This window comes from Polyodon spathula, chromosome 7 (assembly GCF_017654505.1).
Source record: "Polyodon spathula isolate WHYD16114869_AA chromosome 7, ASM1765450v1, whole genome shotgun sequence".
NCBI lineage: Eukaryota > Metazoa > Chordata > Actinopteri > Acipenseriformes > Polyodontidae > Polyodon > Polyodon spathula.
Genome location: NC_054540.1, coordinates 48,044,114 through 48,059,966, shown reverse-complemented (window position 1 = coordinate 48,059,966; position 15,853 = coordinate 48,044,114). Strand labels below are relative to the sequence as shown.

Genomic DNA, 15,853 nt, shown 5'->3' with positions numbered 1-15,853 from the left:
TGTGTCATACATTCAACCAATACCATTGAACTCGAAAGTGTTGCTTCTAGCATCTAAGTCATCCACAACTACAAAACATTCAATGAAACTTATAAGAAATGAAGTCAGCTTAATTATTGGTGTCTTGATATTCATTCCCCATAAGGAATACGTAGAGAAAACCAATGTATTTTTTCATTTAGGCAGTTTTAAATAGAGACACTTTTTCCATCTGAAAAATGTGTAGCCTACAATGCAAAAAAAAGATTCAAAGAAATCTGAAATAATTGCAACATCTGGCCATCATGCTCCACTATAGCAAAACTCAAAAAATAATAATAACGGCCACACGAATAATGCCACAATTTTGTATCTTGAACATCTTCAATGACTATTTTCAAGAAGGATGACTTGACAGCCCACAGTGGTGAATAAAGGTGGTGAACAGATGCTCTGAATGGCAAGTGCTGATGAAGCACACAGTTCAGCCATCGCAATAAAAACTGTCAGGCAAAATCAATGGAGAACTGACCTCTGTGACATTAAGAATAAAGAGACAAGATAAAGCAAAAAGCAATGCCTCATTGTTTAAAATATGTTTATAGGTCATAATATGTAGTCTTAAACAAAGGTGTGATGGAAGCCATAAATTGACTAAACTGGGAACTAAAATTGTATTACAAATTGTTTTATAATTTTGGCCATTGAAATCCACCCAAAAATCTGTATAAATATGTATCCTAACATGTAAACATGGCACTGCAGTAGAGTGCAACAATAATCAACCAGAAGCTACTATACAATATTGGCAGCATGAGACACTTTTCTAATAGGATAATTGTATTGAAAAACACATATATAATGTTTCCTTAAATTAAAAAAGTCAATGTGGAAAATAAGTGATGACAGAAAAAATATATTGTCAGTTTAAAACTACATAAACAAAGTGTCCCTCTCCCTTTAAATGAAATGCTATCTAAGAATTATAGCTAAAGGAGATTATTGCTATTGTGGCTTCAAAGGAAAGCAATAAAGTGTTCTGCATGCTCTACTTCATGTTCCTTAATTCATTTCATTTCATTTTAACAACCCAGAACAATTTTGTGAGACATTAGCCTGTAATGAAACCTCACAGTAGCTGATTGTTTTTATAAGACCCCCACCCCCCTCCCCCTATTTAAGAGCTTTTAGTCAGATAAAAGCTACAGACAGCTACAATTACAATGTGAGACGACGACTGCAAAAGAAGTAAGATCGCTTTATATGGATCAGCAAATTAACTTAAAAGTGTCAGCTGAATAGTACTGGAATTAGGGATTTAACTGTGGATCCTTGATGGCACTGTACAGTGTTTAGGGTCTTCGAGTATGAGATATTGATGCATACCATCGTAGCAATTTCTAGTGCCGGGACCTGAGATAAGGAATACTAATACTTCCAGGCTAGCACATCTAATTTTATTATAGAACAGGGAGCAACAAATATGGTGAAAGTTAGTGTTAAAACATTGAATCTCCAGTACAGTGACAATGCTGTAAATACCAAACAATATCTGGAATCACTCTATGTTAAAGAAAGCGCTCAGTTAGCATACCTTACTTGTAAGTGCTGTTATTATACTTTGGTAAATGCTAACAAAGTAGGTCAGTAATAAGGGGAACCAGCTAGTTGCTTTAATGACAGGAAAGAATGTGTAGAATGTCACATTACTGAGGTAAATGACCAAGGAATTACATGTATAAAAGACAACCTGCAATTCAGACCTGGCTACTATAGCCCTGCTTTGCCAGATTTAATTAATAAAACCAACCCTTTGTGCTGGCACATAAAGATTGTTTCTACCCCTGCTGTGCTATTATTTTAAATCTGTACAGTGAATGAAAAGACACTGACATCAGGAATCCTTACCTTTGGAGTGTTTTCCATTTTCTGTTTCTGGTGTGCCTTCAGTTTCGGAAGTAGAGATGTGTTATCCTAATTGCTTTCCCATTTGCATTGTATATCACACAAGCATGATATCGCTTCACCTGTCTAAACACGGCACATTGTGAGAATTTGGTCTGATAAACGTTAATTGGAAATATGGTCAACGTACCCAAAACTGTCTTCCACCACCAGAAGAACATTGCTTACTTTGTCATCAAAGATACATTTAATAGTACTGTACAGACTGACTTTATTAATGGTGGGCACTGTTTTAACAGATAAAAGAGAACTATTTTACTTTGCTTGTATTTGCAAACAGTTAGAGTACCACAAAACCTACAGTGCCTTGGTAAAGTGTTTTTTAAGGCATGTCTACGTTGAATAATTTCAGCCTTGAGCATTACTGAAAAAGCAACATTGCAATACACTGGGAGCCAAGGAAGTAATTTGCAAGCACACCTGCAGTAACACTAGCATCTCTGAATTGTAGACAATATAAAGATAGATGGTGTTGTATACACATGTTTAATGCAACATTGCATTATACATCACATCTTACAATATGGACATAGTAAAAACATTTTTAAAACAATTGTATTTCTGTATCTATTTAACTGCTTAAAACAGCATTCACAGCCCTAACACCTAACTAGTTTTAAAGGCTTCCAAAAAAAGTCTTGACATATCAAAAGAGGCAAAACCCAAGGTCACCTGCCTATAACAGAGAGGGGAGGTGGGGTGAATAACTCTGTAAATCACTGCGCTTCACAAATAAATTCCTCATCAGTAATTAAAACCAGGCTGGCTGGGCCCAGTGTTATCAGCTCATCAAATTCATTGCTCATCTAAAATAACAGATCCACATCTGCAGTCATTACTGCATGCCAGATAAATCAATCCACTCAACGATGCTTTGAGCCATCTCTGCTCCCCTTTAACAGGCCAGATATTTATTTCCTCCTGACACTTCTGACATTCTATTTACTGTAGGCAAATGGAACTCATGCAGCACCTTGTAATGCCTTCACCAAAACCCATTGTAAGAGGGTTCTTTAAAAGACTGATGTGCACAAGAAACTAGTTTATGGTTGTCCTATAAGCTTCCAGTTTTTCTCCTCTAAATACATTTAAAAACACAGTCGGCTTTTTTGCTTTTTATTTTAGGTCCCCCTTAATAGAAATAGCTTTGCCAACCTTTCTCTCAACCTTAGAACTTATTGAGCAGTAGAATGAGACAATAAGATGTAACAATACTGGATACAGCCGGGGTTAAAGTTTGTCAGTAGACATTGATTTTAGCACATATTGACCAAGAACCTTTTAATTATTTGTATGTATGTTTGTTAATTTATTTTAAATATAAATGCCATGCTGTTTTCTAGGAAGTATCATCTTGGGCATCTATGAATTAACAAGTTACAGAACCATACATGCAAATACACAGCCACAAAATAACACAAGTAGTAGGTCTTTAAAATGTGTAATAGATTATAATGATTCTGTTTATTTCAGTAAAAGTAATTTATTTGTCCCTCACATGTAAAATAATTAGGATTTGATTTGTCTCCTTAATTAATTGCAAATAAAGTAAATGAAAGATCATTACTTACAATTGTACATGTTGTATTCTACCACTATCTAAGCTAATAATAATTTGATTATGCTAATTTCTTAGCAAGAAATCTTCTATGAATATAACTTTACTATTTTAAAATATTTTCTTGCATTTAGTTTCACTTGTTTAACCAATCCTTAGCCATCTTGAAAACACCAACCTACACATTCTGGCACTGGATTCATTTTCAACTTTTTCTTAAACAGATCAACATTCTTTTATGATAAGTGTTTTCTTGCACTACAACACTATTTTAAATTTCTCACACAGGCTTAAATCAGAGATTGGAAACCATGTTTCCCTTCCATGCTGCACATAGTAGCTAATGAAGCCATCATGATCACGCTTTAGGAAAAACACACTGGAATGCATAATAAAATATTAACTTCTATTAATGAAAAGTTAGTATTTCTACATGTGTACACTGTTGCTATGCGCCTGTGCACCAAGCTTCCATTCCCAATGTATACCGGAGAAGGCTTATACACACGATGCCAACTAAATATTTTGACTAATAAACCCAGTTTGTCAAAGCTGGAAAATTAAAGATTAAGGGTCTCATTAAAGAATGAAGTGAAATGCTAAACAAAATTACATTAATGATCTTTTAGGCTAATCTCAGCACTAACGCACAAAATACCAGCTCTTCTTTCTGGTAGAAACCACTTTGCCGATTTTTAATATCATTTCAAATTTTCTGCTTCTTGCGTACATCCCTATCTAAAAACAAACATTTAAAACATCACTCCTAATTAGATGATTAGTGCTTGGAAGGCCAGGAGATAAGTAATTTGCATAATTTAATCATAAAAGTTAGAGGTACATATTTCTATGTTCATTTGTACAATTATCTTCGCTGTCCTGGGGGCTGTGATATTAATGTGATTAAACAATACTTCTGCACACAGACGAGTGTGTCCTCTATTAAGCAGTGCTAGAGGCAAACGAAAAATTAATTTTCTGAGACAATCAATTGTATTCTACATGACTGTAATAAATATAGCCCATCTGCAGAGGTGTCATTTAGCTCAGAGAGTAAGCTTACCAATGTCAAAATGACACTAATGGCTTGAGTTTAGATGACGAGAGAAATGATTTTCCTTGACGTGTTTTACTCTCCAAAATATTTTTTCCTGCATGTTCTCCTATCAGGACTAGTTAGAAAAAGGCTTTAGCTGTCTCTTTTCAAAAAAGAAATATAACGGTCACTGTTCAGCGATTATCTGAACTTCCAGCAATGCTATAATAGTATACTTTGTTGCTCATTCTAGCAATCTTTCAAAAATACAGACATTCGTTTTAACATTCATTGAGTATTCTTTATACAAATAACCAATATATATATATATATATATATATATATATATATATATATATATATATATATATATATATATAAACAAAATGAATGAACTCGCTTTACATGTTGTGTGTGTCTTATTACAATTTTTAATGGAACATGTGATTATTTTGGTTACTTTTTATAGGCTGTGTGTGGGACTTGTAACTTTAAATGTGGTACACAAACAAGCTGGCTCTAAGATTAATTCATGGATATGTTAGCTGAGGCATAAGAGTCAATGTTGTAATGTAATAAATAACACAGAGCACAAGGTCACTATATGCAAAATGGTGTGTTGTGTCTTCCACAGAAAAACAAATATCATGTCAGCTCATTTGCTTAAAATTAGTTGTATAATAAAATCTCTGCTGTCAGTTACAGGTTTATTTTGCCTTCTCATCTATAGCAACTGTAATTCCAAATATAGCCAAGTCAAAGTAGATACATTATTGCTCAAAGTAATTGCTACACGTCTCCTCATACAGTAAATTAATCATTGATACAATATAAGAAAAAGGTCCACAGCTAGGCTCTAAAAATGTAGATCAACTGTGAAATGACTACTGACAAATCCTGCTGCATATTCATGTTTAAAAACATGAAAACAAAATAACAGCTAATATAGTAGCTACGTAAAGAAATCGTACTTTAAATGTTAAATAACTAACGTATATGTAATGGAACTCTCTGCAGCACTGCCTTTCAGAGTACTGCTGTTTAAATTATTATTATTTAAACTGTAAATTAGACAAAGGCGATGATAAACTTTTATAATGAATGTCTAGCATGACAAGTTATTATGGAATTAGCTGAAGAGTGGGATACAATGTACTGCAGGTGCTGAAGATGGGTATATTGTAAAGAGTCTGAAAAGGCTTGAGGAGTGGTAGTGGGGACCACCTGTCAGCCAGTGGGAACTCGCTACTCTAAGACTTTCAATTGCTTTTTTTCCTCCTAAGATGACTATTGTTGCAACCAGGCATCAATCCACATTGAAGACTTTAGACAGATTAACCCTCCTTCTGTACAAAGTGTACAAGAACACAAGATGATACTAAAGCAAGCTCATTTTGGTTAAAAATATGTAAAGGGTGTAGTTTAGTATTTTCTATACTCTATGGTTCTGTAGGAGTAACACACTTCCGTAAATGTATTAGTCATCTATTATGAACTGGGTTTATCTTAAACATTTGGGTTTTATCTTAAACATTAGATTTAGGGGGGCTCCCGAGTGGTGCATCCGGTTAAGACACTCCGCATGGAGTGCTGGATACACCCTACAGCCTGGACGTCACTGGTTCCAGGCTATTACACTGCCAACCGTGGACAAGAGCTCCCAGGGGACAGCGCACAATTGGCCGAGCGCCAACCGGGGAGGGGGAGGGCTTAGGTTGGCCAGGGTGTCCTCGGCTCAGTGCACACCAGCAACCCCTGTAGTTTGGCCAGGCACCTGCAGGCTTGCGTATAAAAACTGCCCAGAGCATCTAACATGAAAACAGGAAATCTAACATGAAATACTGTACTACTATTATGGCTTCCGTAGACTTTTGCAATATCATTTTGTACTTTGTTTGATTACACGATGTTAAACAAAGTATCTAAATTATGTTCATATATATATGTGTGTGTGTGTGTGTGTATATATATATATATATATATATATATATATATATATATATATATATATATATATATATATATTTATTTATTTATTTGTTTGTTTTTTTTTTTTTTTTAAAACTATGTCTCAATCCTAAAATTCTAGGTGATGCAAAACATTTGGCCATACAGTAGCTGTAGATCACTCTTAAGTAGAAGCTAAAATGCCAGAACTGACATGTTTTGCTTGGAGTCAAAACAGTTAAATTTGCTAATCCAATACACCTTTTGAAAAAAAGCCTATAAACACAGGAGTGGAAAAACAGCACAGATGTTCATCTCTAATGCAATTTCCATTCAATTTCCTAAGTGCAGTCCCCAAGTGCAAACTAGTTTAACGTTATGTTTAGCTTGCAAATTCTTTTAATAAATAATGAATGCAATAAAACCAGGAGATCAATTGCAAGCTGAGAATTCATAAAAAGAGCCCTTTGTGTTCAGGGATGTTTGCTGATTCAGAAAGTTGCCTTTATTCAAATTGGTCCTGTCAGTTTTAAAGATCATGTCGAAATGTTTTGATTACTTTCCTGATGTCTTTAGTTTCCTTTCAGGACCCATTCTATATGTCTTTATCGTCGGCTAAAATAAGATTGCTAATTAAAGGTGCTGTGTTCTGTTTTCTCTTAAATAAAATAGGAGAATCTTAATTACAAATAAAGTACAAACAAACATCTGGATACCCTGAGGTGGAGTATGATTAAATATGACAATAAAATAGTTTCTTGATGGAACAATTTATGTGGGGGTCTGAAAAAACATAATTGTGGGTACACTTCATTAGAGGCTCATTGTTAAAATATATCTTCTGCCCTGTTATAGCGTAAGGACCTGGTGAAACACAAAAAAAGGTTCCCCATGCAATAAACACAATGTACTGTTGCCCTGACTGTGTCTTTGCAGCTTGATTACCAGAGCTGCCAGAAGCAGCATTGTGGTGTTTTATTTGCCACTGGCTAAATGTAAGAGGTTAATTCTGTGCCAAAAGAGGCCATCTGGTCATTAGATTCAGCAAGCGTGTTTGCTTTCTTGTGATGAAACATTAGATTTGTTTTTCTACAAATTAGTTTGGATTTTTACCAGCAATAAAGGTGTTACTTTTTTTGTCAACCAAAAACTTTAAACGTAAGAAAACAAGAACTGGGTTTCGTATGTTTTGTACATAGAAATAAGGGGGAAGAGATTCTGACAAATGAAATACATTTTGCTGCAGAAGTGCCAGCTGTAATTTGCACGCAGTCCCTGAAAAGGGATGTAATCTTCTTTGGCAGTACAATAGTCTTTTACATCAGTCCAGATTTTACAAGTCAATGAACTGAAGACATTCATAAAAGGTTTGGTTTTGTTGTTCAAGAAAAACAGTAATTAAACATTAACTTCTAAAACATTCATTTCCACCAATGAACAAATTTGTTTTGTGTTCTTAATGTTACCTTAACAGTACTTTTACAATTCCTGCTGTGAAAATAAAATCTTAAAACAGCCTTAAAAAATTGATATCTATGATACCTTTGAAATCTTAATTACTTAATAAATCGTATTTTACTTTATTTTCCTATCTATTAAGACCATGATTCATATATTGTGTGCTTTATATTATTATTATTATTATTATTATTATTATTATTATTATTATTATTATTATTATTTAAGAGTACAGGACCATGAGAAATACTTGGCTGAGCCCTAATCAAACAGAATACAATATCTTGAACAGAAATATACAACTGCATTGCTGCTACAACATGGCTCAAGAAATACAGTACATTACATTGCTGCCTAGAAGCAAAGAATGTTGACGATATTGCAGTATAGTACTGGGCTAGGCACTGCTGAAAGGTACCTATATATATATATATATATATATATATATATATATATATATATATATATATATATATATATATAGTAGTCTATTGACCAGAATCGTCAACATTGCTGGGCTGTGCCAAACCAAGTCTTCCTAACTGTAGTGTGCCAGTTTTCCAAATTCTATTATGTTTGGTAAATGTCTGCACAAGTGAGGATTATGTTACAGGCAGTATACTTGCTAATTTGTCTACTAACTTTTAATTTAAGAAACAAATGAGCTGCGTTTTTTCAGGCACTGTATTATAATAAGTTCTTCAAAATGAATTGACACCAAAACTGAACATTTGTTAACTTTAAACAACGTACGTTTTCAATAGGAGGTCGGTAAAATAAACTGTTTTGCCAGTTTCTGGGTAAACATCTGAAGTAATAGTGGGACACGAACTGAATACAATGTGGCCTACTTAATATATTGTTTGTTTGTTTGTTTGTTTTTTTACAAGTGTACTTTGTGTACAGTTACAAGACGTCCAAAACATCAACGTCTCCTGACACTGTTATCATTTTACTTCACTAAAACCGCACGTCAAAACGTAGCAATTACAGTATGAACAAACAGACAGTTGAACAACACTCCGGAGATTAACACTGTTTAAGTGGAGCCTGGAAAGTTATTTTCTCATTGACATTGCTGGCAGTGCATGAGAACATTAATGCATCTGTCATGATAACAAGCTAAGAATAACATCCAGACATCAAACCGAGCAGAGAATCCATCTGAAGTGATTCATTCAGATCTGTCTCGTTGATTTATTAAACACACGGCAACATCTGCAGCCTCACACAGCAGCTCTGCAAAAATTAATTCAACATCAATTCAAATGGAAAAAAAGTGCAGGGGGATAAATCAAAGCACAATTTGCATGCAGTTCCACAATCGGGTTTATTTTCTGCAAATGCTACATTTCCCTACATTTATTGTGGGGATCGGATTGTCAGCAAATGCTGTGCATTTGCAATTAAATGTTTAATTGTAAAAGTAAAAGCAGATTTGAATGGGTGTTTGCATTAAGTTTCTTAAAGGAACCCGATTTAATTGTTAATGTGATGTCGGTATACGGTAAAACGTATACGGTTGACAAGTTTACTAGTAGTCAAATTACCACAGAATGTGTTTCGATTAAGGAGATAGAATATCCTTGTGTTAAATCGCTAATGAACAACAGTGTACATTTAATATTCTAAAGAATAATGCTGCCCAGAAAATATCGCGGTAAACTGACTGGAACTAATGCAGAACTGAATGACGTGTCACCTTTTAAGGGTGTGCATTTCCATAAAAAACCTAAAATAAAAACATGGTATTAAAATCGTTTAAAGATACCCGAATGTATAGAAACACAGCTTTTAGCAAACAGAGATTTAAAAACGTCTCAGGTGTTGGAACAATCACGATGGCTCTTCCTACAAATACAATATAATATAGTTTTGGTCAATTAATAAGATTGCTGTAACACAGTAACGTTTGAAATTGTGCATACTGTAATTCCAAACCATTTGTTCTGGTAAACTGACACTGAACACAAGTGAGCTTTAGGCAGATGCAGTACTGTACCTATTTATACCCATTGTTCTGATCAAAAAAAGTTGAATGTGTATGAAAAGTTCTCTTATCTACTATAATGCATTTTGACATGCAAATACCATATATTATAAGCCATATGTCAATATATATATATCTATTATATTATATATAATATATACTAAATATATATATATATATATATATATATATAGCTGACTGATTAGTAACATTGTTATAGTGTGTGTGGATATTTGGTACATCCAGAGGAACACACTCCTACAATATAGTTGCTTAACTTTCCGCTCAGACATAAAATATGAATTATATAAAATAACATCTATATATAAAATCGCATAGCTTATTTAATAACAGACGCCGATATTTTGAACACAGTATTTTAAGTTGATATTCATTAGTAATTATTTATGTTGGTTATATTTCACATACTTTAATATTACAAATTCATTATTGTAATGAAATGCTAAAAACAAACATCCGAAACCATACATGTATATAAAATAAATTAAAAAAAAAAAAAAACCATAAACTCTAATTTTACGGTTAAGTTATAATAAAGCACATTATATTGTCCGCTAGTGCCGAGTTTACTGCACGAGTAAAGTTACTGTAATCTAAAATCGGGCAAATGCGAATGCATAGCCTAGTGTCTAAATTAGATTAACTCAAACTACATAACAGAATTAGCGTACCACCAGACAGTGTTGCAAGTGAATTCATGAATGAATGCCGATATTAACATGAACATCATAATCAGACTTACCAATTTAAAATATCAGTTTGACTCAAAGTATTGACTATTGGTGTAGGCAATATATGTATGGGAAATCTAAAACATGACTTCACAATGACTTTAATATGTCGAGTGTTACTTGTTGTTCAGGTGAAATCACAAACTGTTTCAGACAGGTTGGTGGGTCCAGAAAGTGAATAAAAAGTTTGCTAGTCCTTCTTAGATGTCTAAAAACATATAACAATTCTTACATGCTAACAGAAATGTAACAAAATACAAACAAAAGTTCGAACTTTTTCATTTGTATTTGAAATTGGTAACTGAAGCCTCATCCAAGAAACTATTTACTTACTAACCCAGAAAAATACTTCACAACAAACCTTGCATTGGTGCAGTCGTTGTACAGGGCTTCGAAGTCCTTTCTGCAGATCAGCTTGCAGCGATTGACCCCCGGCTGGATTGCTCCCAGACCGCGCAGAATTCGGACTTGCTCCACAGTGCACACCACTGGGGATATATCCAGTCTCTTCAGCTTGGTGTAGACCGTGTGCAGTCCGCCAACCAGGTGCTTCAAGAAGAGATCAAAAACCTGGGGGAGGCAGATGAGCTCCTGTCCATCTACTGAGAATGAGGCCACCTTGACCCCGTGGACTTCCACCATTTTACACTCATTACTGCCGCTGGCACTGTTACTACTGCTGCTGATGAAAGAGTTGATCATGCTGTTGGTCAGTCTCGGGGACTCCGCAGGGCTAGTGTACAAGGGATCAGACCGGAACAAGCCACCCGATCCCTGGCTGGAGGTGGGGGAGATAACCGGAGGGGTTGCTGATAGAGCCATAGTCAATAATATACTTTCTTTCCCACTGTAGATAGTAGGCAATATGCTACTACCGTACCGTATTAGTAGCAATAATGTTGAGACACTGAAGACTGCATTCACTGTTCAATCAGCCGACCCACCTAAAGCAGAGTGACAGGATTATTCACTAATCAGCACTTCCACGATAAAGTCCGGCGTTCTCATTGGAGTGTTCGTGGAAGGGCTGTCTTTATTTTGAAGTGAAGGGGTTGGGTTATCTGTGACAGCCGTGAGGTGCTGTGAGAAAACTTTGAGACGTTGTTTCAGGGATCACTTTTTCGTATTGTATCCCTGTTTTAATATATATATATATATATATATATATATATATATATATATATATATATATATATATATATATATGTGTATGTGTATATATATATATATATATATATATATATATATATATATATATATATATATATATATATATATATATATATATATATATATTAAAATCGTTTAGCCAAAAGTTATTAAAAGAGTCTATCGAAGCGTATGAGTGATTTGTCTAAGGGAACAGGAAATACTAACTAACACTTTATGATTGATTTGGCAAATTCACGAATGTAAACTATCGCTATAAGACCTCTCTATTCTTGTGTCTCTATTTTATTTTATTTTTTAATAGCAATCATAATTAAACGGTATTGAAGTGCATTGCACGTGGCACTGCATGTGTCTTCATTAGAGCGTACACATGACACAGAGACCTAAGACCTATGTATCGCCCGTTTGCAATTACGGTGTTAGTGACTCGTTCTTGGTACCTAAATGTTGTTTGGAATTGATTTACATGGTTAAATCACTTTTATTATTATTAATCCATTATTACAAGTGTAATTTAAGCAGCGTTGTCTTTGGTTTCCACATATTTCTATATTAAAGTGAATTCACTTTAATATATATATATATATATATATATATATATATATATATATATATATATATATATATATATGTATGTGTGTGTGTGTGTGTATATATATATATATATATATATATATATATATATATATATATATAAATATGACATATATAAAGGCAGTATGCAAAAAGGCAGTATATTTTTGTTAAATCTACTAATATGTTGGAATGAAATGTATAATTATACTGATAAAATATATTAGAAAAAAATTAAAAAATATAAGTTGAAATACGTATAGTCTTTATTTGAATATATTTAAACCATACTGCAAATACATACTTCAATATATTATTCAGAATCTTTACTGAGAGTCACGCCAGCCAGTTTAAAGGATGGAGAAAGACTGCTGTAACTGCCTATACAGGACGAAACTTTATAGAGAATCTGCAGACTGGGCTATTGTTAGGCGAGTGGCCAACATGCCTTCAGCCACAAAAGAAATTAAAAAATATATATTTAGATGGCCTGCAGAACGGCAGAAACGTTTCAAATTAAATATAATGTCTACAAAAGTAAAGTGTTTCACGGCGGTCACAAAAATGTAGGATCCAAACGCCAAACTGGAAAAGGCTGGTCAAGAGAAAAGACCTTGGTGTTTTAACAGACCCATTGCTGTCAGTAACCAGGCAGTGCCACGAAAAACCCAAAAGGAAAACAGAATGCTTGAGTATACAACCAAATGTGTAGCGTACAAATCCAAGGAGGTTATGATGATTGTATAAGGTACTGGTGAGATTGCAATTAGAGTAGAGTGTCCAGTTCTGGTCAGCACAGTACCAAAGGGACACTGACCCTGGACAGAATCCAACGAAGAGCAACCAGACTAATCCCGTGGCTTAAAGGAATAAGATTCTGAAAGAACAGAATCTATTTAGCCTAGAACAAAGAATTAGGAAGGACATGATTAAAGTCTTTCAAATCTTAAAAGGAGTTGACATAGTTAACCCCAACCAATACTTTAGGCCACGTAAAGTTGGAAATTAAATGGAGATAGACTTAGGTAAGAGGGAAGGAGGAACTTTTTCACACAAAGGAATGGGTTACCTAGTCATGTTGAGACAGAATTACTTGTATCCCTATAGATGAGGTGAATGCACTCCCCTCGTTTTTAAAATTTCTTATGTTCTTATATGTCATAACTTCATATGGCCACTGGGGGTTGTAGAGTGACAGGATTAACTCACACCAAGTTTGGATACATAAAATAAAACAGAAATTTGAGAAGGCATCATATCATGGCTGATACCTGACCAGAAACATTACACAAGAACAAAAACAGCCCAGTTAGAATCAACTTATTGATAAAGTGCATTGTGTAACCCTTTTTTAAAAAAGAAAATGAAACTGACAAACAAGTTAAGGTTGCTTCTGAGAGGTACATGAAAATAATAACTTTCCATTCACATAAAAACAAACTTGGATTTTATTGTATGTTATGTTGGATAAATAATAATAATAATAATAATAAATAATAATAATAATAATAATAATAATAATAATAATAATAATATTCAGTTTATTAAAATTGTGTTAAAATAGCCTCAAAATAGTACACAGGAATATTTCATTTGAGTTGATAGACCTTTAAGAAATATAGCTGCTTTCCTTTCAGAAGGTATAATTTTAAATGACACCAGGTTTTGTGAAAAGATTTGAAAATACTAGGTCAGTAATCATAACTTAATGCAAATGTCATTACTCTGGAATATATAAAATAAAGTGCACAGGATAATTCCTGTATTAGGCAAACAATTTAGCACATGGGCTGGGAAGGGTTTAACATCAAGCAGGATTGTGACCCGGGTAGCCAGTACCCGGGTAGGAGTGCCAGTGTGAAGAAAGCTTTAGATGGCTTTGGCTGGCCTAGACTGCTCTTTCATTTTGACATCCTAAAACTACTATATTACACAAAAATAAAACAGACAAAATTCAACACGAAACGTATTAGTGGGATTTGATCGGTACGATTTCCAACACACGTAAGTATGCATAAAATTTGCGGGTACAGTGACCTACAGCAGAAATGCTTCCAGAGAATAAGGGAATGACCTGAGGCGAAACATACTCACACTAGGTAGAGACACTAAAGTCAAAGTTCTTTTGTTAAAAACTAAAGCGGTCCAACTTTTTTTTTTTTTATTACCGGTATGCATATGCCGTATACCACCCCACTTAAACCACTGAGCACACAAAATTTTAACAAACAAAAATTAGAAAAGGAAAAAAAAATATCAGTTTTGAAAACTACAGTACGATTTAAAAAAAAAGCTATTTTGTAATAATATGTTTTCAATCTTTACTTAAAAACAGTAAGTCCAGGTTTCCCTGACAGAAGGCTGAGCATTCCATAATTTAGGAGCTTTACAAGAAATGTTGATTATTTTTTTCAGATTTTTCTTCTATCATAGAATGATACATAAACTCCTTTGTCCAATCTTTATTAAATCTCGAAGTATATTTCATCTTCGCTCCACAGACAGGAGACAGACAATGCTTCACCATCAGGTAGGAAATAGATTACCCACCAGATGATGTGCGAGGTGACTAATCTAAGGTATGATTAGATTATATATATATATTAATCTATTTATATAATATATATTATATATATATATATATATATATATATATATATAGTAACACTTTGCCCCTATAAAAATGCAGACCTAACCTAACCTAACTAACCCCAAACTTGAGGTTTTAGTACTTTTACGTTCACTTTTAATAATACAGCTACTAGAGCACTAACTAAACATACAGGAACACACTAACTATAAACAGGACAGCTAAGCTGTTTACCTGTTAACAAACAAACACACTATTTTACACACTGTAGCACGGTAACACACAGTACCTTTCATCTGACTGCTCAGCAGCAGGGCACACCCTCCTGCTTCCTTTTACTCAGCAGTGCAGAACAGACTGGCTGTCTCCCTTTTAAAGTCTGCACTTGGCTTTAATTTATAATAATTGCCAGGTGTAGGTGATCATTTAACAATTAATAATAAAATTAAACAATTAACACATGCATTTTAACCCCCTCCCTGCCTTGCTACAATATATAGACTGGGAGTTTCCTAGATTAAACTGGCCCTGGGCGGGAGATTCTTTTCTGATGGGGAGGTTGGTCTTGAAAACGGGAGGGTCCTGGTCAAATTGGGAGACTTGGCAGGTATGGTAATTGTATTTATTTTTTACCTGTACCAGCGTGAATGACTGTTCTTATTCCATGCATTTATGGGGGCCTCCAAATCCTTAAAGTATGTGCAATGTACTGTATATGCATGTCTTATAAGGATAATGTCAAAGTGTACAAGTTAGTGGGGGTGGGGTTGCCAATGTTAACAGACATCTAAACGTAACTCCTCCTTGGGAGCTGAGACAGAACAGCCTACAG

General features: G+C 34.2%; 1 protein-coding gene across 2 annotated transcripts in view; it reads right to left on the bottom strand.

The window, feature by feature from the left end:
• Window positions 1-11,619, bottom strand: part of dacha (dachshund a) — a 167,414-nt gene extending 155,795 nt beyond the window's left edge. For both annotated transcript variants that reach the window (XM_041255661.1, XM_041255662.1), the window contains exon 1: window positions 11,047-11,619. In XM_041255661.1, coding sequence (XP_041111595.1) covers window positions 11,047-11,507 — 461 coding nt within the window. In that variant the 5' untranslated portion in view covers window positions 11,508-11,619. The remainder of the gene's footprint in view (window positions 1-11,046) is intronic.
• Window positions 11,620-15,853: the final 4,234 nt, after the last annotated feature.